This window comes from Hydra viridissima, unplaced genomic scaffold (assembly GCF_058129835.1).
Source record: "Hydra viridissima isolate aposymbiotic clone 2 unplaced genomic scaffold, HvirCarnegie_v1 scaffold_9, whole genome shotgun sequence".
Taxonomy (NCBI): domain Eukaryota; kingdom Metazoa; phylum Cnidaria; class Hydrozoa; order Anthoathecata; family Hydridae; genus Hydra; species Hydra viridissima.
In genome coordinates, this window is record NW_028324308.1 from 9,140,657 (window position 1) to 9,161,470 (window position 20,814).

Consider the following 20,814-nt stretch of genomic DNA (forward strand, 5'->3'; position numbering starts at 1 on the left):
TAAACAACGCAATTAGCTTCGCTGAGCAACACACAAAAATTAATAATGAGCAAATAATGATTATCAAACAAGCAAAAAAATCTTTGCTAAACAAGCAAGAAAATCTTTAATAGCAAGATTTTAGAGCAAGATTTGGTAAAAAAGAAAAGCTGTTTGTTTGATGTTACCATGGGTGCTTTTGACGGCGCTGAGGTTTGTGAACTTGTTGGTATTTTCCTACTTTTCCAACAATCGCAATATTATAACAAGCCTGATTTTGGATTATATCGAGACGACGGTTTAACCGTATTTAAAAACACCAGTGGTCCGCAAATGGAAAGAATAATAAAGCATTTTGTTCAAATCTTCAAAGACAATGGCCTACTTATTTCCATCCAATGTAATATGAAAATTGTCAATTATCTTAACGTTACTTTAAACCTCGATGACTACTCTTTCCAGCCTTACAGTAAACCTGAGATGGTTTTAAACTGTATTCATGCTGAATCCAACCACCCGCCTAACATTTTAAAGCAGATTCCACACTCCATCGAGCTGCGATTATCGACCAATTCATCTAGCGAACACATCTTCAGAAACTCTTCCTATATGTACGAGGAAGCCTTAAAAAAATCAGGTAACAACCAAAAACTTAGAATCACCCCAATTTACAAACTGCTAACAACAAAACCCGTGAGCGAAAAATTATTTGGTTCAATCCTCCTTACAGCAAAAATGTTTGCACAAATATATGATAACGGTTTTTAAATCTTGTAGACAAACATTTCCGGGTAAACTACAAACTCCATAAAATATTCAATAGAAATTCCATCAAAGTGAGTTACAGCTGCATGCCATGCATAAAAGATATCATAAATTCACACAACCAAAACATTCTGCAAAAAAATCTGCAAAAAAAACCCCAATATTAGAGAAAAAATTTGTGATTGCATGGATAAAACAAAGTGTCCTTTACATCAGAATTGCCCTACAAGAAATATAGTCTACTAAGCCATCGTCTCCTCCAGCAAACCAGAAATAAAAGAAAAAACATATAACGGCATCAGCGAAACATTATTCAAATTAAGGTATGCAAACCACCTAAAATTCTTTAATATTAAAACACATATTGATTCCACAAAATGTTGCATGCTATGCCTGGATGAGAATATACATGATTATGTTTCAAGAAGAGATCTTATTGAATAAAAAGAACGAAATGGTTTCCAAATGCAGGCATAGAAATAAATTTCTTCTTTCGAAGTTTGATAAAGGCGACAAGGCCTAAATTATTTCTTTCTTTCTTTTCTTTCTTTTCTTTCTTTTCTTTCTTTTCTTTCTTTTCTTTCTTTTCTTTCTTTTCTTTCTTTTCTTTCTTTTCTTTCTTTTCTTTCTTTTCTTTCTTTTCTTTCTTTTCTTTCTTTTCTTTCTTTTCTTTCTTTTCTTTCTTTTCTTTCTTTTCTTTCTTTTCTTTCTTTTCTTTCTTTTCTTTCTTTTCTTTCTTTTCTTTCTTTTCTTTCTTTCTTTCTTTCTTTCTTTCTTTTTAACATTCTTTCTTTCATTCTTTTATGACTTCAGAGTACCCGACGCACAGTGGGATGAAATCCGGATTTTGTGGCCAAAATTCCCAAATTACTACATAAGGGCTTTAGAAGTCGCTGATTACGAATCTGAAGTCAGATTTAAAAAATTCAAAATGGCGGCTCCAATATGGCGGCCAAAACTGTTCATACGTTGAAAATATGAAATCTTATGTAGTTTGGTTTTCGAGGTCATTGCTAATGATTCAGGAGTTAAGTTAGAGCAAAAACATTGTAAAATTATTTCCAAATTTATACTATTAATAAAAAAAAAAAAAAATTTTCAAATTTAATTTTATTATTTTTTTTAAATTGGCAAAAGATTAAGTCACATATATGTAAAAAAATTGTTTCTTTAACCCTAGTAACAAAAATCACGTATGTCATATTCATCAATGTTCGAATCATTCGATTCGGAATCTTATGTTGAACCACTTGTATCTAAATCGAAATCGTTCCTTGTCTCTTGTCTGGTGACTTCAGGTTGTTTTAACAATTGTATAGCTTCTTGATGTAGAGATTGCGTGACTCTTGGGCATCTTCAGAAAGTTGTCCAATTGGTTAAAAGGCATATATTACAACTTCTGCTCCATGGATCAGCAATTTATGTACAGATTTAGGCATGTAATACCACGGATATAAAGCAACAGATAAATGGGAAGTATTTACACAATAGTCTTTGAACTTTTCATCATCTATATCAAACCCGCTCGAAATTACCTGAAAAATAACATGAAATCGGTGAATTAATTTTTCATCGACTCCTGTTATTTCAGCAGATATAGCAGCATTTTGAAAAAAGCGGCGCGCTGTATTTCCATCGTTAGAGCTTCCATATCCAGGCTTTGGTCGATCAACGATAAGCCTCAGTTTTATCTTAAATTGAGTCTTCCATTTTCACATTCTTTTTATCTTCCTCTCGACGAGCTTGTCCCTATTCAGTTGTTAGCTTATACAAACAGCAATCCAAAAAACGAATCCATGCATGCAATGTAGATATGCCAAATCTTAAATTATCTGTAGTAATGTCCATTTTTATAATGTTGTTGATGTCATTAAATTCTTTAGAGGAAGCTTTGCACAGGAAGCAGCGTTGTGTAGAAGTGGTACCAGTTACTGCATTACAGACTTTACCGTCTTTCATCGTAAATGATATACAATAAGTTACTGAAATGGATTTTCCATTTTGTTCATTAGCATATGGTGCAAGAAACTCAATCTGCAGTTCAATGTCGGTAACTTCTTTCAATGTTGACTGTACATCTTCATGTACAAACTGCAATCGTATTGGTCTACAGAATCGTAGAGATGATGGTCTAGGATTTTTCCACACAATAGTTGCTTCACCCGTCTCGTGGTTGTTGTGTATTAATTGTAAAGGTACAAGAGAAGTATAAAAAATGCTTTCATCAGATTTTCCAGTCTCAGTAAGTTTTTGTTTATAAACACTTTGACCGCTGCTTCCATCACATCCCCATTTACAGTAAAGTACTAATTTTTGCAAAATTTCTGGATTTAGAGTATCAACAACATCAGCCTGAAGTTGTATAATTCTAGATGTGGTATGATCAAGTAAAGCCTGTAGTTCAATTTGTGCACACGACTCACTAACAGTTGTGTACACAACTGATGGATAAAAACGTTTTTTTGCTTTTTCTACATCAAGGTATGATGGGTATAATTTGCATTTATGTGCTCTAGCTACATTTCTTATTAGTTGATAAGAGTGCTTTGATTCTCCTTTCTCAATCATTAAAAAAAGTGCTTCATCTGGGGTTAAAGGTACTTCATTTTGTGAACTAACAGCAGATATATAATTTGAGGCTCTTGTTGGGGTTGTTAACGTGACATCTTTAAAAACTTGAGCAGCATGTACTTGACCAGAAGTCCTTAATCTTATTTGAGCAGCATATGCCATTTCTTCTGTAAAAAAAGTAGAACGTACTTCTTGAGTCTTTCGCCTCTTTGACCTTTCACTAGATGAAGTAAGGGATTGGGAAGGTGCCCACATGTTCCTTTTTTAATTTCATTCTTCACAATCTTCTCAGGTATTTTGCATTCAGTATTGGATAATTTTGAAAATTGTATGGTGCCCTTCAACCATTCTTCATTTTTTTTCAGAAAAAAATCTTCCCATCTTCCTGCTGCTCTCCATCTTGATCGAAAATTTGAAAATAACCGTGATAAAGACATTTCACCCTCGCCTACTTGTATCACATGTTCCGTATTTTTGAAAATTGCATCTGTCAGAACATCAATGATGAATTTATATTCATTTTTTAAACTGTCTTTCACCATAAAGAATATATCTTTTCTTGAAAATTCCATATTTGAAGATTTGGAAGACTCTGTAAAAAAAAATACCATTATAACTGCTGAGAATTCTTTGAGGACTATTTTATAAAACTTTGAGATTATCATAAAACGGAATAAGAAGTAACTTTTAAAGCATATATTTAAAATAAAAAATTTTTGTATTAAAATGTAATTAGTGCCATTAAATAATGTTAATTCACTAATTTCCATGACCATTAATGCGTGGTGCGACATTAATCTATTAACGTAGTTTAATGTCGCACCACACATTCCTCCGTAAAAACTAGTCTCACTATTAAAATGGCACTCAATGGCAGCCAGTTTTTTAATATGCTATATTTAACACTATACACTATCAATTCCTTGTCGAAAGAAGGTGGATAAGCGCAGTTAAGTTTTTAAAATGACGTTAGAAAATCGATTTCAAACAAAAAATTTACAATTTTTTACGTTTACCTGTCGCGCGATTTAAATATTAAAAAAATTAAAATTAGCAATAACAGTGCATAACCATATATTCTACATGCCTCCAGAAAGTAATTCTATTTTTCCGGATTCCAATTGAAATAGTTTCTTCAGCACTTTAAAATAGGCAAGAATTTTTCGACGTGTCCACTTGTTTAGTGCGTACCGAACGAAGGCTAAATGTCAGCTGACGCCCAGGCCACCCTAGAGCAGGTATATACCTGCCCTGTTCGGAATTTTGTTCTAGGACTATCTGTAAACAAGATCTGAACGTAAAAAGACGAAAATATAAAATCGGAATTTCGTCCCACTGTGCGACGCAGTAATTTTGTAATTTTGTAACGGTGTTTGATTAATTAAAAAAATATTTTTGATTTCTATTTCATGGCTGATGATAAATATATATATATATATATATATATATATATATATATATATATATATATATATATATATATATATATATATATATATATATATATATATATATATATATATATATATATATATATATATATATATATATATATATACACACAGTGCTTCCAGAAAGTATTAGCGCACTCGTAATTTTTTTATCATGAACAACTTCAAATCAATATAAATTGTAAAGTAATTTAAATTTTGAACTAATTTTTTTTTTAAATGAAAGATAAAAGCAATGAAATTTAATTATAATGTCAAATATTGTCAACCTGCTTGTTTCTTTTTATGAGTTAATTAGAAGTTTAATGACTACTCGGAAAAATGTCTGAAATTAAGCGTGCAAAAGTATTAGCGCACTCATTTAAAATGTATTAGCACACTCGTTTAATTCCTTTGAGAAAAACTTTTTTGGTTAATTTTTGTTAAAAACTCTCTGCTGATTAATAATAGTCAATAAAAAATATAAGAGGAATAAATTGAAGTGGCGGAAAGTCATTTGAAATACAGTTAGTTAAAACTTTAAAATTGCAAGAACAAAAATATGGGTTTAAGAAGCATATCAATTGAAACAAAGTGGCAAGTTATTGGCCTGAACAAAAGTGGTCTCAGCAATCGAGAAATTGGACGTCAACTTGAAATCAGTGAATGCAGCGTTAGAACAACGCTCAAAAATTATAATGAGTTTGGAACAATCAAAGACAAAAGTCGCTCTGGTCGTCCCAAAAAAATGTCAGAAAGGGACAAAAATAAAGCAGTTATGCTCGCTAGACGCAACCCAAACATGAGCATAGCCGAAATCGTCTCAGACCTGAATACAGCGTTGGGTGCACATCAAGTTAGCCGATCAACAATTAGCAAGCTTATGAAGAAAAAACACCTCAATTCATACCTTGCAACAAAGAAGCCAATATTAAGTATCAAAGACCGTCTCAAGCGTAGAAAATGGTGCAAAGAGAGAGCTGCATGGGCTGTAGAGCAATTGAGAAAAGTAATTTTCTCGGACGAGTAAAATTTTGAAATTATTAATCGCAAGAAAAGGGTTGTCGTGAGGAGATACAAAAACGAAAAATATAATCCTCGTTTTATCATGTCAAAAGTTCAAGGAGGAGGAGGTTCAATTGGCATTTGGGGCTGCATTGCTGGATCTAGCAATGGACTGGCGCATCTTTACACTGATCGCCTTAATCAACATCGATATAGAGAGATATTAGAAGATTATTTAAAGCCATCAATGGATGTTTTCAAGGCTGACTCCACCTGGCAATATCAACAAGATAACGCTCCTTGCCACACAGCACGCTCAATAAAGCAATACATGGAAGAAAAACGGTTGAATCTAATGCCTTGACCCGCTCGCTCACCTGATTTAAATCCTATTGAAAATCTTTGGAGTTGGATGGACTGCAAATTACAAAAAAGCAAGCCCACTAACTTGGTGCAGCTCAAAACGCAAATCCAAGAGTTGTGGAACACCGTGCCACAAGAACTAATCAGAAAACTTATAGATTCTATGCCGCGTAGAGTCTTGGCATGCTTTAAAAACAAAGGTGGTCACATATAATATTAAACTTTCTTAGAATCTTTGAAAAACTGTAAGTGTGCTAATACTTTTGCACGCTTAATTTCAGACATTTTTCCGAGTAGTCATTAAACTTCTAATTAACTCATAAAAAAAACAAGCAGGTTGACAATATTTGACATTATAGTTAAATTCCATTGCTTTTACCTTTCATTTAAAAAAAAAATTAGTCCAAAATTTAAATTACTTTACAATTTATATTGATTTGAAGTTGTCCATAATAAAAAAATTACGAGTGCGCTAATACTTTCTGGAAGCGCTGTATATATATATATATATATATATATATATATATATATATATATAACAATATATTTTGAATAGGAATTAATATAGCAACCACTAGATCTTCTGCTTTGGTTCTTCTGTGGTGTGGCTTGTTGGTAAACCTACACAAACTCTGTCGACTGCCAGACTTCCTTCAAGAGGGGATGTTCTTTGAAGGTTGCTCTTCCATGATGGAAGTTCCATCATATAGAAGAGCAACAAGAAGTGAAAAAAAGAATTCGGATAACAATTGAAGCAGTTCTTGTTACATGGGAGAGAGGAAGAATTCCAACTCAAAGAATTGACAATGCAGAAAGAAAGTTAAAAAAACTTTATGACGAATATCTGTTCCTGAAAAAAACCGACGATCAAAATTGGACAGCAGTCAAATGAAAGAAAGACTTTTCCATGCTGACCTTGAAGAACTTTTTGATATATCAACCAAAAATGCATCAGAAGTTATGAAAAACGATGAAGATAAAGTTTATGTAAAGCATTTTTACATAAACAGCAAGAAGATCAATTAAGTTGCAGCATGGCAGGAATTGATCGGAATTTAACAGCTAGGGAGGCACGGAAACGAGTCCAATAAACTAAAATGGAATTAAGCCATCAAAGCAGTAAAGCGGAACTGATGGAAAAAACAGAACTCATTTCTTTTTTATCAGCAGTTGACATTGTAAGTGAAAGTAGCTCAAGTTCCTCGGATGATGATGAATATCAGACTCTTTCCGCTTCCAGCACACTGAGCACAATTGGTTCAACGAAAAAGAAGATGAAAGTTCTAACAAATAGTGTTGTATTGATCGTGTTAATATTTCTAATCGCCGTGCACTCTTTGTAGTTGGAACAGTTGCTTAGGCTCTTTGTCACTCTCTAAAAGATTTATTATAGTTGTACAGCACAATCCGCAGAGAAAGGCGATCTGTTCGTGAAGCGCTGACTACAGCTGACAAGGTTGATTTTTCTCCTGATAATCCACTTCTTCTGCATTGATCCACTTCTTGTGATAGTCTGGTCATATTTGCTTTTGTTCTATTCCCCATATGGAAAATTTTGACCAATTTTTAAAAATTTTTAAACATAACTAGGGGTGGTGCAATTTTGAACAATAAGTTTTATTGCGATGGAAGAAACAAGAAATAATTGAAAATTTAGTTTCTTCTGCAAGAAAATTGTCACAAAACAAAAATGAAATAAAATATCATGACTTAAAGAGGTTCTAGTTTTTCTGAACTTAGTTCACATATTTTAATGTAATGCATTGTTTATTTCAAGACTTTTTTCAATAGACGCTTTGATGGCTCTGGAAAGGCTTTCCGATGAGTGCTGACAACCTGCAAGAGGTATTGCTTTTGCTTTTCGTCTTTCTTCATCGAAGAGTTGAAGGTCTGGATTAAAGCAACCCCTCTCTCCACACAGTCATTAACAACTTTCATTTGCCTGGCAGTTTCCCTGAACCAAATGTAAATTGGATCCATTTGCCAAAGGTTGGGTGGCATCGAGAGAAAAACTTGAGCCTTCTCTGCCCCGCTGTTGATGAGAAGGTCAAAAAGATGAGATGTTCGGCTTGTAACGTATGATTCCGATGGGTTTTCTAACTTGAATGTTTTGCCTTTAATTAGCTTTGGTGACGTTTTCTTTTTGGCACGTTTAAGATTCTGAACCATGGCGGCTTTTGTATGAACATCAACGGAGGGGTCGAAAAAAGCCAAGCCAATCAAATGTTCTTAAAAAAACCATAGGTGTGTTTTGGAGGTTGTTATTGCTGCATCTCTAACAACATTGTTGCAGGTATAATCATTCAAAAGTCTCAATAGTCTCAAGTCATTATATGGGGCTCTTTCTGGCAAGGAAGCTTCATACCAAAATTTTCCATAAACTAGAGCAACAAACAGGCTGATGTCGGTCAAAGCTTTTCTTTCATGAGCAGTGAGAGTCACTTGATTCTTGAAAAGAAGGATTTTGGTGGAGTAGATGCTCTTTGCCACCCACCTGGAGTGGTGCAAAATCTCACTTCTTCTTTTGGGCAACCACCAAGAAAGATGAGGTACAATTGTAGAAGCTCGCCATAGTCTTGGCAAGCTTTTTCTTTTTCTTGGTGTTTGTGATTTACAGCTTCTTTGTAGCATGCAACCATTTCATGGCGGAGATCAGTCATGGATCTACTGAAGAGCGTTTCATCAGCAGCATTATCTTTGCCTTGGTCAAATGTTGGCCATTCTTTTTGAAATTGTTTGTATAAACCTACATTAGGTCCAGTAGTAGCTCTAAGATGCAAATACGCTGGAAAGTATAACTTAAAAAACATGGTGGCGACATGCTATCCACACAAGGTCTTTCTTGAGAGTTTTTTCAATAATTGTGCAAGCTCCAAATTTTAAGCCAGTATTATAGGCTGTTGTATCAAACACAAGCCCACGTAATTTATCTTTGAGATGCCAATTATCCAATTGTTCAATGCAGGCACTAGCTTGCTCCTCACCTGTTCCCCTGATGATTTTGGGAACCCCAAGTAACTTTTCTTTTCCAGCTCCAGAAACTAGGATTGCAATTCTGTCTTCCTTTAAATTTGTCTGGACAATATCTGGTAAGAGTTTTCCATCTCAGTGTAACAGAAGTGGTACCTGGATCGAATATGATTTTTGGTCCTCGACTGTCTTGGACTTGCGTGTATCCATTCTAGAACAACGGATAGTGCTACGAGAAACTGAAATTCAATCCAGATCATGTCCAAGGTCTTCAGCAGTCAGAATGTTGTTCCTTGCCCTTTTTGGAGCTGAGTGAGGTAGCTTTGTGGAAACGCTGAAAAGTTCATCATCAGATACAAAGAAAGCTGGAAGAATGTTCTGACAACAGAGTTGAAGCGATCAATTTTGGTTTTTCCAGGCATCTTCAGCATCCCTTTCTTTTTGTTTTAAATGTTTTTCTGCTCGTTTAATTTTTCGAGATTCCTGTTGGGCCAAATGCTTACCCATACCTTCAAAACTAGAACTGGAGAGATCTTCTCGCTGGGATACCAGAAACACTTTGTCTTCCTCATTGTGCATAATCTGCATTGCATCTGATCTTGCAACATCAAAAAGTTCATGTAAATCATTTTTGAAAATTTCCTCTTTCATTCTGTATCCCTCAAAATTTTTGTGCGACTGTTTTTTTAATGACTTGTAGACATAATGTAACTTAATTAATTTTTGGCAGCATATCTAACTGGCATAGTCGGTATTCTAGCCTAATATGGTAATATTGGCACTTGAGTTCAATGATTTCTTTTCTTCCTTGTGATAGTAGAAGAAGTTTGCCAGTACTTGTTGATTCAAAGGATGTCCGGAGCATTCCAACTCTTTGGTTGATTTTCCAATTAACCACACATTATTGGTCTTACAGCCCACTATTAGAACTTCTCGTTATTGGAGCTTTTGCCATTTTATCTAAACAATAAACCAACAATGAACCATTTCCTTGAGTTTACCAGTTCTGTTTATGTTATTGAAAACTTCTGTTTCATGCAAACATTAAAAAAAAAATTTAATGCATGATTGATATAACCTAGTACTACTACTACTAGTCTACTACAGAATGATAATTTTTAGTTTGATAATAACAATTTTCAGTTTGAACAATGAATATATAAATATTTAATTTAATTTTAAAAATATAATTTACCTTAGAATCTTTTAAGAAATCAAATTAGAGACAACTGCGTATGATATAATAATTAATTACTAAATTATAATTGACTTAATCAATAATCAATAATTATATTAATAAAAGTGGAGACTCATGCAGGAAATACAAACATGAGAAGAAGTGAACTAAAAATTGACTTAAATTAAAATTAAAAGTAAGTAAAAAAGGTTGCTATACAAATAATATATTTCTTTTTAAAATCTCATTTTACAAATTACTATATTTAATTTTTTATAAAATTATTATACATTTATTATATTTCACATGAACTAAAACTACCATTACTTAGTACTTACTCTCACACTTAGAGGTTAAAATATATTCAGAGAAGCCAAAAAAAATTGAAAAGCTACATAATATTTTTATTGTCCGCGAAATATTATATATATATATATATATATATATACATATATATATATATATATATATATATATATATATATATATATATATATATATATATATATATATATATATATATGTATACATATATATATACATATATATATATATATATATATGAAGACCACACGGGAAAAAACGGCAGAGTCACATTTTGTAATTTTTTAAGTTTATGCCTCTGTCCTACATATATTCATAAATAGTATGTACAAAACTACTTTTTATGTGAAAAAACGAATAAAAAATTAGGAAAATTAGAAAAGAAAAAAATTTTCAGACATTGTTGTATTTTTATCTTTCAATCTTGTTAAAAAAGATTCACAAGTTTTTACAGCTTCAAAAAGAGTATTATCTGTTTTACAAAGGACATTAGCACCAGTTTAAATAATTTCTACACAATCTTACTTGTGTCCAGGAGTTTTAACTTAATTATCATTGGTAATCATCACATTATTGCATTAAAATGTTTTCCAAACTGTTGGAGCAGTTTTAAGCTTTTGTTAAGTACCCTTTAAATGTTTGTTTGTTTTTTTAATACAAAAGTGCTTCAACTTTCATGAAAATATTTTGCCACTTCATTTTTCGTTTGCAAATAGGTAGTCAATACTATTCTTAATTGTTTAGGGCTACTCGTCTCTCCCCTACAACTCCCTTAATAACTGAAAATATTTTTAACAACAATAGTTATAGTTGCCTTTCAAATGAACTGAAAGCTGCTATGAGTTATAATACCTTAAATAACTCAGATTGCGAAAAACATCTTAACTAAAAGATTCTTCAATGAAGAAGTTAACAGAGTAAAGCAGAGTAAAACATTTATTTTGGGTAACTTTACGACGACGTTTATAAAGCTGTTTCAAGCAACTTAAGTACTTAAGTAATTGTTTAAACAACTCAAGTAAATTTATATTACTTATTTAAAATCAAGTAAAATTTTTGTCGAATTTAACAAACAGAAAATTGATATTTTAGAAAAACTTGTACCAAAATAAAAAAATAGTCCTTTTTTCTATTTTATATACAGCTACCCTAAAAATAAAATGTTACCGTTTTCTTGGTTTATCTTTAAACTCAAACTTAAGTTCGATTTCAATTTTCAAGAACTCAACAACTTCTAATTGTTGCTAGTTTTTTCCAAGAAAGATTCTTAACTTATTTTAGCGCGACAAGTTGCTGTTGATCCTATTCCCATTGTGAGGAGGGAAGATGAAGAAAATTGTAAACATTATCTTTAAGTTTTACCCTACTCAAACACGCTACATTCGAACGAGGAAAAGAGCGAGTCAACCAAACATACCAAGTGGACACAAATGTCCAATAACATGAAAAATGAATAAGTCACATCATAAATGATTAAAACTGTTTTCGCAAATACGACTTGAAACACAAGGATATGATTTTAATTAGTAAAGTTCTAGAAAGTTCTGTAGCCACTCTGATATAAAGACTTATAAAAAGAAAACAAGTAAAAATTGTTTTAAAGAATACCATGACTCAGCTGTTGAAACTAAAGTACTGAACGAACTTGAAGAAAAAAAGAAATCTATTGTCTGGACGAAATGTCAAAATAACACCTGCGGACAGATAGAAAAGGAACGGTTGAGAAAATCCTTTAGGTTTTTTTGAGATTTTTTTTTTAGATTTTTTAGAGATTTTTTTTGGGAGATTTTTGGAGCCCTCTCTTTGGAGAGATGTTTTCGGGAAGATTTTGATGACGTGTTTTAAAGAGAGTTTTTAAAGATGTATTAAGAAAGAGTTAAGAAAGAATTAAAAAAAAAGGATTTAAAAGAGAAAGAAAAAGTTTTAGGAGATTTTAAGAGATAATATGAGAAAAGAATTTAAAAGAATTTTAAGAGATTTTAAAAGAGGATTTTATGAGAAAAGGATTTTTGAAGATTTAAAGAGAATTTAATGAAAAGAATTTATGAACAATTTAAAGAGGAACTTATGAGAAGGATTTGGTAAGGAAATGTATTTGAGTAACTTTCAAATTTGTGTTATTATAAGTATTAATGTATTGTTATTTGTATGAGTTAATATTAAGAGAATGTATATATTAATGATAAATAATTGAGAATAATTACTAAGAAAAATAAATAAGAGAAGAAAAATCAGTCGTAAGTATTTTTAATTTCGTTTTCATTTTAAGTAAGGCAATATTATTATCATTAATATTTTTATTATTGCTTTATGCGTTAAAAAAAAATTGTTATTAAAAAGTCTGATGCTCCTACCGCGCGTCTAAATTATTCTGCTTCACTCTATCCGCATCACCATCGTCACATTAATTACTTTTAACATAAAATAACATAAAAAAAATTAACAAAATCCGCCGCCCACACCATTAATAAATTGTCAAAATGCATTGATATTCAAAAAGGATGAAATTGGGTTATTTTTTTCAAGGTCTTAATTTTGGATACAACTTTTATTTGGTTCACCTTCATTTTTAATCAATCATTTAAAAATGAAGGTAAACCAAAAAAACGAAGATGAGCTGCGGAAACGTGTGTATGAGTTTTGGAAAATATAAATCTCGGCAAAACATACACAGTAAAGAATTTTCTTGCTGAAAATATTCCAACAACTACCATTTATGACGTAATAAAACGCGCTGAAAACAAACTTAGACATGAAAGAAAGCCTGGAAGTGGTATAGCTAATAAATCTACCTCAAAACCATATTTTCGAGAATCTAGCAATGCTATCAACCAGCTTATTTACTAAAATCATTTTGTTCAAAAGAGACTTATCTCGTTTATAGAAGAGCATCATCTAAATGATAATTTTGTGTTCTGGCCAGGTCTTGCATCCGCTCATTATGCCTAAAGCGTATTGGAATATTTAAAGGCTAAAAGTATTGAAATTGTACACAAAAAAAGATAATCCGATAAAATTTACCCGAATGCAGGTCCATTGAAAATTTTTGGTCGATATTGAAAGGTCTTGTGTGTAAGAAGAATTTGCAAGCAAGAAAACTTTCACAACTTAAAGAAAGAATTAAGTATTACTAGACCAAAGTTGATCCTAATGTTATCCAAGAAACAGTTAATCGCACCAAGAGCTTGATTGACCGTGTCAGACGAGATGGAGTGATTGAATCAAATTGAATATTATATTGAATAAATTAAATAATTCTCTATAAAATACTTTTTTTACTTTTGTAACATTAAAAAACGAGGAAGTTATGATCCTTTAAACTTTGTCCGGATTTTTAGTTATCAGTTAAAAGTGAATTTTTTTATTTAGTTAAAAGTGGTTTTTTTTTAATTATTATCGATAATCCCTCTAAGTTTAATTAGATTTAAAATACTCTAACGGATCTTCATTTCTTATGCTGTTTTCAGAATCTACTAATGCTCCTTCATTTCAATCATTTAAAAAATAATTTTCTTTGGTAGTTCCTTCAAATTCCAAAGAAAAACCATTTCATTTCAAAAGTTTAGGTGAGGATTTCATTCATTGTTTTTCTGCCCTTTCATGTCTTAGCAATAACCAACCGAAACTCTTCTCATTTTTTACATGCCTTTCTGTTAATAATCAAAATACTTGGGATAAACTTGGGAATTCATTTTCATTGAAAATGAGGTTTTCAATAATTTCTTAGCCCATTATCTGCAAGACCAGCAACTTAGTGAACCGTAGTTGTAACATTTTTTAGCATTACAATTATTTCCCTACTCTGAAAAATAGTTTTCTTACAATATTCATAATTTTTGATTTCATATTCTAAAAGATATTGCCGTTTTTCCTGGCGTGGGTCTTGCCGAGGCTAAAAATTTGCTTAAGTACCCACAAAAGATAAAATACACGTTAAGTTTCAACTACAAATAAAATGACTCCAATATTTTCAATTTATTCCTCTTCATCTTTTACAGCACATGTAAAAAACTAAAGAAATAAAAAAAAAATCTGATTACCAAAATGGATATTTTGAGGTGGAGATATTCATTTCTTAAGTTCGAATGAAAACGGCCGTGCAAAGATTTTAAAGCAAATACCCTGGTAAAATGAATACCCTGGTAAAATGAATATATAGCTTTAGATTTAACTATAAATCTTGATAGTAGTTTCGGCACCGGTAATTTAATTAACCTTAACAAACATTAGCAAATATTCCGCGTCCAAAATCTTGATATTATGGCGTCGGTTGGGAGAACACTGTTCTGCTTAATTTTATTCTCAACATTCCTTGTGATTTTTTCAGGGTTAGTGTAAATTATTTTAAGTTTTTTGAATAATAAATACATGAATTTATCAATTTCTTTATATAATTTTAACGCTAGCAATGTTTATTGAAAAATATTTAGCTAAATCCTTTTTTCTACTTTTGAATCTTTTTTGGTTTAAGGCCGTTTTCTGACCAATATATTGTGTTAAAGTTTGCTATTTAAAGATTTATAGTGAAAAAAGAGCACCGGAAATAAAGCTAAAGAAATAAAATATGTAAAACGATTTAATACTTCTATGGCAGATAAATAACTGCTAAAAAGTCTTTTTTTAATATATTAAAAATGGTTTTACGTTCTTTTTAGAAATAAATTTTAATTTGTATGATTCAACTAAAATTTTCAATTCCTGCTTGATATTTTACCTACAAAAAACATGTTTCACAAAAAGTAAATTGAAACACAATTTTTTGAAGAAAACCCATTTAAATTTGTTGGTTTAACTTTTATGGCATAAAAAAGAATCTTCTTTACAATGATTTAAATTAAATAGGTGCAATATTTTTAATTTAATAATGAAAATTTATTTCATTATACAATATCATAAAACAATATACAATAAGATATAGAAAAATTAAATATTATCACAATTTTTAAAGTGAGTTTATAATTTAGTTGTAATATACACAAAATTTTAAATATAGCTAATCAAATAACGAATAAATACTGTATTTGTTATTTAAATAATTGTAGCATGAAACCAGAAGGCTTGGTTGGACTTTTCATATCAAAGATTAAAAAAATGTTAAACTTTTTTTAAAAAATTAAAATAGTGGCTTTTTAACTTATATTAAATTTGGTCATATATTGTTTTTATAGCAGTATAAAACTTTGTGTTCCTTTGCTGTAAAAAGCAGTATTAGCTATTTAATGTTTAAATACAATTTGTTTTAATTTTTCAGGAGAGATTTCTACAAGATTTTAGGTGTGCGTCGAGATGCAAGTGTCAGAGAAATTAAAAAAGCATACAGAAAACTTGCAATGAAATGGCATCCTGATAAAAACCCTGATGATCCTAAAGCACAAGAAAAATTCCAAGATCTTGGAGCTGCATATGAAGTTGGTGTAGTACAATTGAGTAAAAATGATATACTAAGTTGATTTGCATAGCTATTTGTTGTTGTTGTTGTTGTTCTTTTTTTGTTACAGTTACTTATGTTTATGATGATATTCACATTTATCATTAATGACATTAAAATATCACAGGTTTTATCTGATGAAGAGAAGAAAAAAACTTACGATCAGCATGGAGAAGAGGGAGTTAAAAAGATGGGTGGCTTTCAGGGTGGTGGTTTTGATCCATTTGAATCGTGAGTTTTTTGATTATGTTAGTATAAAGGGAAGCCTTAATCCTTCATTATCAAATGTGTTTTCTTTTACACTTAAATTCAAACAAAAGTTTCCTCATTTAAAACAAGTGTGTTTTTTGGTATCAATTGCAGGTTTTTTGGAGGATTTAGTGGTTTTGGTTTTGGTGGAGGTAATCAGAAAAGCCAAAAAGAAACACCAAAGGGTGCAACTGTAACTATGGATTTAGAAGTAACACTGGAGGAGTTATATACAGGAGACTTTATTGAGGTTTGTTGTATTATAAAATAATTATGTCATGCTAGTATATTAGGGTGGTTCTTATTTCAGCAAAAAAAATTTTTTTAAATCTTAAAACTGTTTATGACAAGACTTAATTAGTTCTATCTGTTTTGAAGGAGTTCTTTTGTCTAATCATTTTCTAAGAAATAGTCTGCTTGATTAAGTTTTTTTTTTTTTTTTTTGTTTCACTGGTTCCAAGTCTAGGTCACACTATTAAAAATTCATGAATGATGTAAGAAAAAGTCTCCCAATTCTATTTTTTGGGGTAAAAACTAGAAGCCTCATCAGGTTGTTAGGGCTGAAACAATTTTCAGCTTGAGGTCAGAACAATCAAAAAATTCACATGAATTTAAAAAATAATTATGAGTTCAACTCTATATTGAGCTTGTGGCAAGTAACAAATTTTGTTTAGTAATTTTCATATTTATCTTGGATTTTAGAAAAACATTAATATTAAAATATAAACAAGAATTTCGACAATTTCTAATTTTCTTCATGAAATAGCAAATTTGGAAGTTTATCTTAAAGTAAAATAATCACTGATCTTTTTTTAAAAAAGACTGAAAAATATGTGTATCTTTTAAAGATATTTGCTGTTGTATTCAACAACTGAATTAAACAGCAGTCGTTTGTAAAAAATTATTTAATTTAACTCTATTCCTTAAAGTGGTGTTTTTGAAGAAATTATTCAAATTTTTAATAATATATATGCCATTTCATATGCTTTTTTTAATATATTGATGGTATAAAAAAGTACTATACAGAAAAACCGTTTAAAAAATAAGGTAATTTTAATAAAATTTGAAATAAATATTAATTTTTAGGAAAAACCCCTAACAATCTGATTTAATTTTTGGATTTTCTAAACAGTGAAGCTTCTTGTTTTATATCACAAAAAGTGAAATTTGGAGAATTTTGTTTGTATCATTCATGAATTTTTCAGGGTGTGAGGTGTATTTGTTTTATTAAGTTTTTTTGTTTAGGATAACATCATTTCTCACTTAATTTGAAAAGACTGAGGAGAATTAAATCTTTTGAAAAGAACCATTGATGTCTTACTATGAAACAGTCAATTTGTGTGGGTTTCAAGTTACTGAAGCAGTTGTAGATCATATCATGCTGCTTTGGAAGATAGAAGAGTCTCTTACCAGAATCTGGTGTACACTTTCAGAAGAAATATTTAAATGAAGTAGTTCTTAAGATTCTTGTGCTGTCATCTTGAATTGAGAAACAAATCTTGGTAGTGTAAATTGTCTTCATCCACTGAGCTTGGTGTATAGGTTTAGGGCTCAAAATATCTTTCTGTGTGGTAGTTGTTGTGAAAGTGTCAGAATAAGTTCAAGTAGCTCCTGATAGCCATCTTAGGGTTAATGTTCTTTCAGCTGATCTTGACAGAAAATAACTATCCTGGTACTTTCATAGACAAGCTCATTACTAGCAATATCAAAGGTAGCATACACATATCAAAGGTAGCAGCTAATACTAGCTTCAAGATATGATGATGATATCCAAACATTAAAAGAGATCTCTAGAATGATGCCTGCATCCAACAAACAGTCTGTATTAGAGTTCTTTGTGTTGAACACATTCCATGAATAGCATCCTCTAGTTCCCATGTATAGGTGGCATTATTTACTGCTTCAGTCTGGTCAGTCCCTGCAGGTATTTTTTGGATTTCAAGCAACCGTGCTTCTCCCAAGGTCATGACAAGAATTGGTAATCGTATTGACTTTGTCAGTCCCTAAAAAATTATCAGTTTTCTATCACTTTTCTGTACTGTCAAAACTGTTTTTGGTTGAATGATATTTTTATGGCAATAGCTGTTGCCTTTTTGTGTTTTCTTCAAAGATAAGAGATTGATGACCTGTAAAGGGCAAGAGATTGTGCTTGTCCTATAAATCTTGAAGTTTCAAGAAGAATCACTATTGCTGTCCTGTCACTCAGCTTTTTCTACCTATCATAGCAGCAAGAATTGCAAAAATGAATATGAACAAGTGTAGTAACACTTGTTCATATTCATTTTTGCAATGAAGTAGAAGTTCATGATGGAGAAGTATTTGTTCTTGAACCTAGTATTTCATATTCAGATTCACTCTGACTATTTTCAAATCTCCAACACAGTCTTTTCAGTCAATTTTTATTTTTTAAGATAAGAGCGACTTAATTTTTGTGTCATTTTGAAATTGAACTGTTTTTATATATGTTGGAACACAGTGTGGGGTTCAGACATTAAAATTTTGAAACTTCCAAAATTAAGACCTCCCTAAAGTATATATGTTATTAATATTTTTTTCTTTTTTCATTTATCAGTATTAATTTTGATGAAAGAACAAGCTTGAGACATTTTGAAATCATTTCAATTTTTTTTTATGACAGCAACTATTTTAGCTGATTTTGATTTATATTGTGAAATCATCTTTTAGCTGAGCTTGATTTATATCGTGAAATTATCTTTAAAGATATACTCAAACTAAGTTAATAATTTAATATTTTTTAAAATAAGCTGGTGAAGTAATAAAAGCACTATAATACTAAAATGCTATGTAGGTACTACGTGCAAAACCTGTAGCTGAAACTACTTCAGGTACGCGACGTTGCAATTGTCACACAGAGATGAGAACTCATCAACTTGGACCAGGTAGATTTCAAATGATGCAAGAAGAGGTTTGTGATGAGTGCCCCAATAAAAAGTTTACAGTGAAAGATCAGACACTTGAAATTGAAATTGAACAAGGAATGAGCAATGGGCAGGAATATCCATTTGTTGGGGAAGGTGATATCTTTTTTCTTTTTTTTTTTTCTTATATTGGATATTTGATATGCTATCTATCTAAATTTTTTATTTCCTTTTTAGGAGAGCCTCATATCGATGGTGAACCTGGTGATTTAATTTTCAAAATCAAGGAATTGAAGTACTTCAGTTGTATTTTTAATATTAACAGACCATTTGATTTTTTATGGTTTCTTTTTTTTTTTTTTGATTGTATTTTATTTTTTTGTTATTGTTTTTTATTGCTTTTTTAAATTTATCTTTTGTTATTTTTAAATGTTTTATTTTTAACTTCTGCATTTAATTCTTTTTCATAAATGAAAACCATTTTTCAGACATAAAATATTTGAGCGTCGTGGTGATGATCTATATACCAACATTACAATTAATCTTGTGGATGCTCTGAATGGCTTTAGTATGGAGATAAAGCATTTGGATGGACATATAGTCAAGGTTCAGCGAGATAAGATTACCTGGCCTGGTGCAAAAGTTAAAAAAAGTGGCGAAGGAATGCCAAACTATTATAACAATAATCAAAAAGGGCAACTAATAATTACCTTTGATATCAACTTTCCTAAAGGTGAACTTTCACCTCAAGATAAAACAGGTAAAAGAAAAAATTATTTTTGTTTTAGTTAGATTAGTAGTAAGACATCGCTAATAGTTAGTCTCTTCTTTTTTTTAGCTATCGAAGAAATATTAAAGCAAGGTTCTCAAAAGCACGTTTATAACGGTTTACAAGTATAATGTTCTTTTTTTAAATAGTTAGAGTTTACAATTATTTATACAAGTACAAAAAAAATGTTTATGTTCTCGTCTTTTTTTCAACCTTGAACTAAAATTTTATCTTTATTTGTTTTTCTTTCTCTTTTTCTATTGCATTTTTAAAAATATATTTGGAATATATTTAAAAAAAAATTATTTTAGGTTTGTGCATGTAGTTTGCCCTTAATAATTTCTCTATCTTGTTTCAAGTTTTTATTAACGCTTTATTAAGTTCAAACTGTCACTATTTTCACAAAAATGTATTTTTAAGGTACTTATTTGTAACTTTTTTTGGTGTTTTATTTCGTTATCTTAGATTTTTGAGTTAATTTTTTCTAAATATGCCAACTTTTTCAATATCAACATCAAGATTTAAATCGTTGGTATTTAAAACATCATAGATTACTGATGAAACTTAGATAGCAGCTTTATTGTTCATTTCCTCTGTTTTCAATACATAGTGGTGATCATAGAAATATCACGCCTAAAGTTTTCTTTATTAAAGTTAATATAAGTTCTTTTTTTATTAGGGAAATTAGGAAAAAAAAAGTTAGTTAATTTCCATTTGTTAATCTTAACAGTTCGTGATTGTTGGATATGGGATGAGGATTTTTGTGATTGGGATGAGTGATTGGGATGAGGATTTTTTCTTACGACCTGTCTGAAAAAATATTTTAATGCCTAGAATTCTTTACATTGATAGCAGTTGTGTTATTAAGTGAGCTAGGGTTTTATCAAAAATTTTACCCCAGATAC

At 30.7% G+C, this 20,814-nt stretch overlaps 2 protein-coding genes and 1 pseudogene across 3 annotated transcripts; 2 read left to right on the top strand and 1 right to left on the bottom strand.

The window, feature by feature from the left end:
* Positions 1-5,307: 5,307 nt before the first annotated feature.
* Positions 5,308-5,775, top strand: LOC149883903 (uncharacterized). The gene has a single exon (XM_090098660.1). The coding sequence runs from the start codon at positions 5,308-5,310 to the stop codon at positions 5,773-5,775; it is 468 nt and encodes a 155-aa protein (XP_089954786.1).
* A 2,567-nt stretch (positions 5,776-8,342) lies between these two features.
* On the bottom strand, positions 8,343-9,293 carry LOC149883904 (uncharacterized; annotated as a pseudogene).
* A 5,525-nt stretch (positions 9,294-14,818) lies between these two features.
* On the top strand, positions 14,819-20,476 carry LOC145185672 (dnaJ homolog subfamily B member 11-like). 2 transcript variants are annotated; one of them, XM_090097974.1, is made up of 8 exons: positions 14,819-14,912; positions 15,836-15,992; positions 16,140-16,243; positions 16,376-16,511; positions 19,071-19,296; positions 19,378-19,435; positions 19,629-19,900; positions 19,979-20,476. In XM_090097974.1, exons 1-8 carry the CDS (start codon positions 14,845-14,847, stop codon positions 20,038-20,040), a joined length of 1,083 nt encoding a protein of 360 aa, XP_089954100.1. In that variant the 5' UTR covers positions 14,819-14,844; the 3' UTR covers positions 20,041-20,476. The 2 variants fall into 2 exon arrangements, with proteins under 2 accessions (XP_089954100.1, XP_089954101.1); XM_090097975.1 differs by having other exon boundaries at positions 14,827-14,912; positions 15,836-16,011.
* Positions 20,477-20,814: the final 338 nt, after the last annotated feature.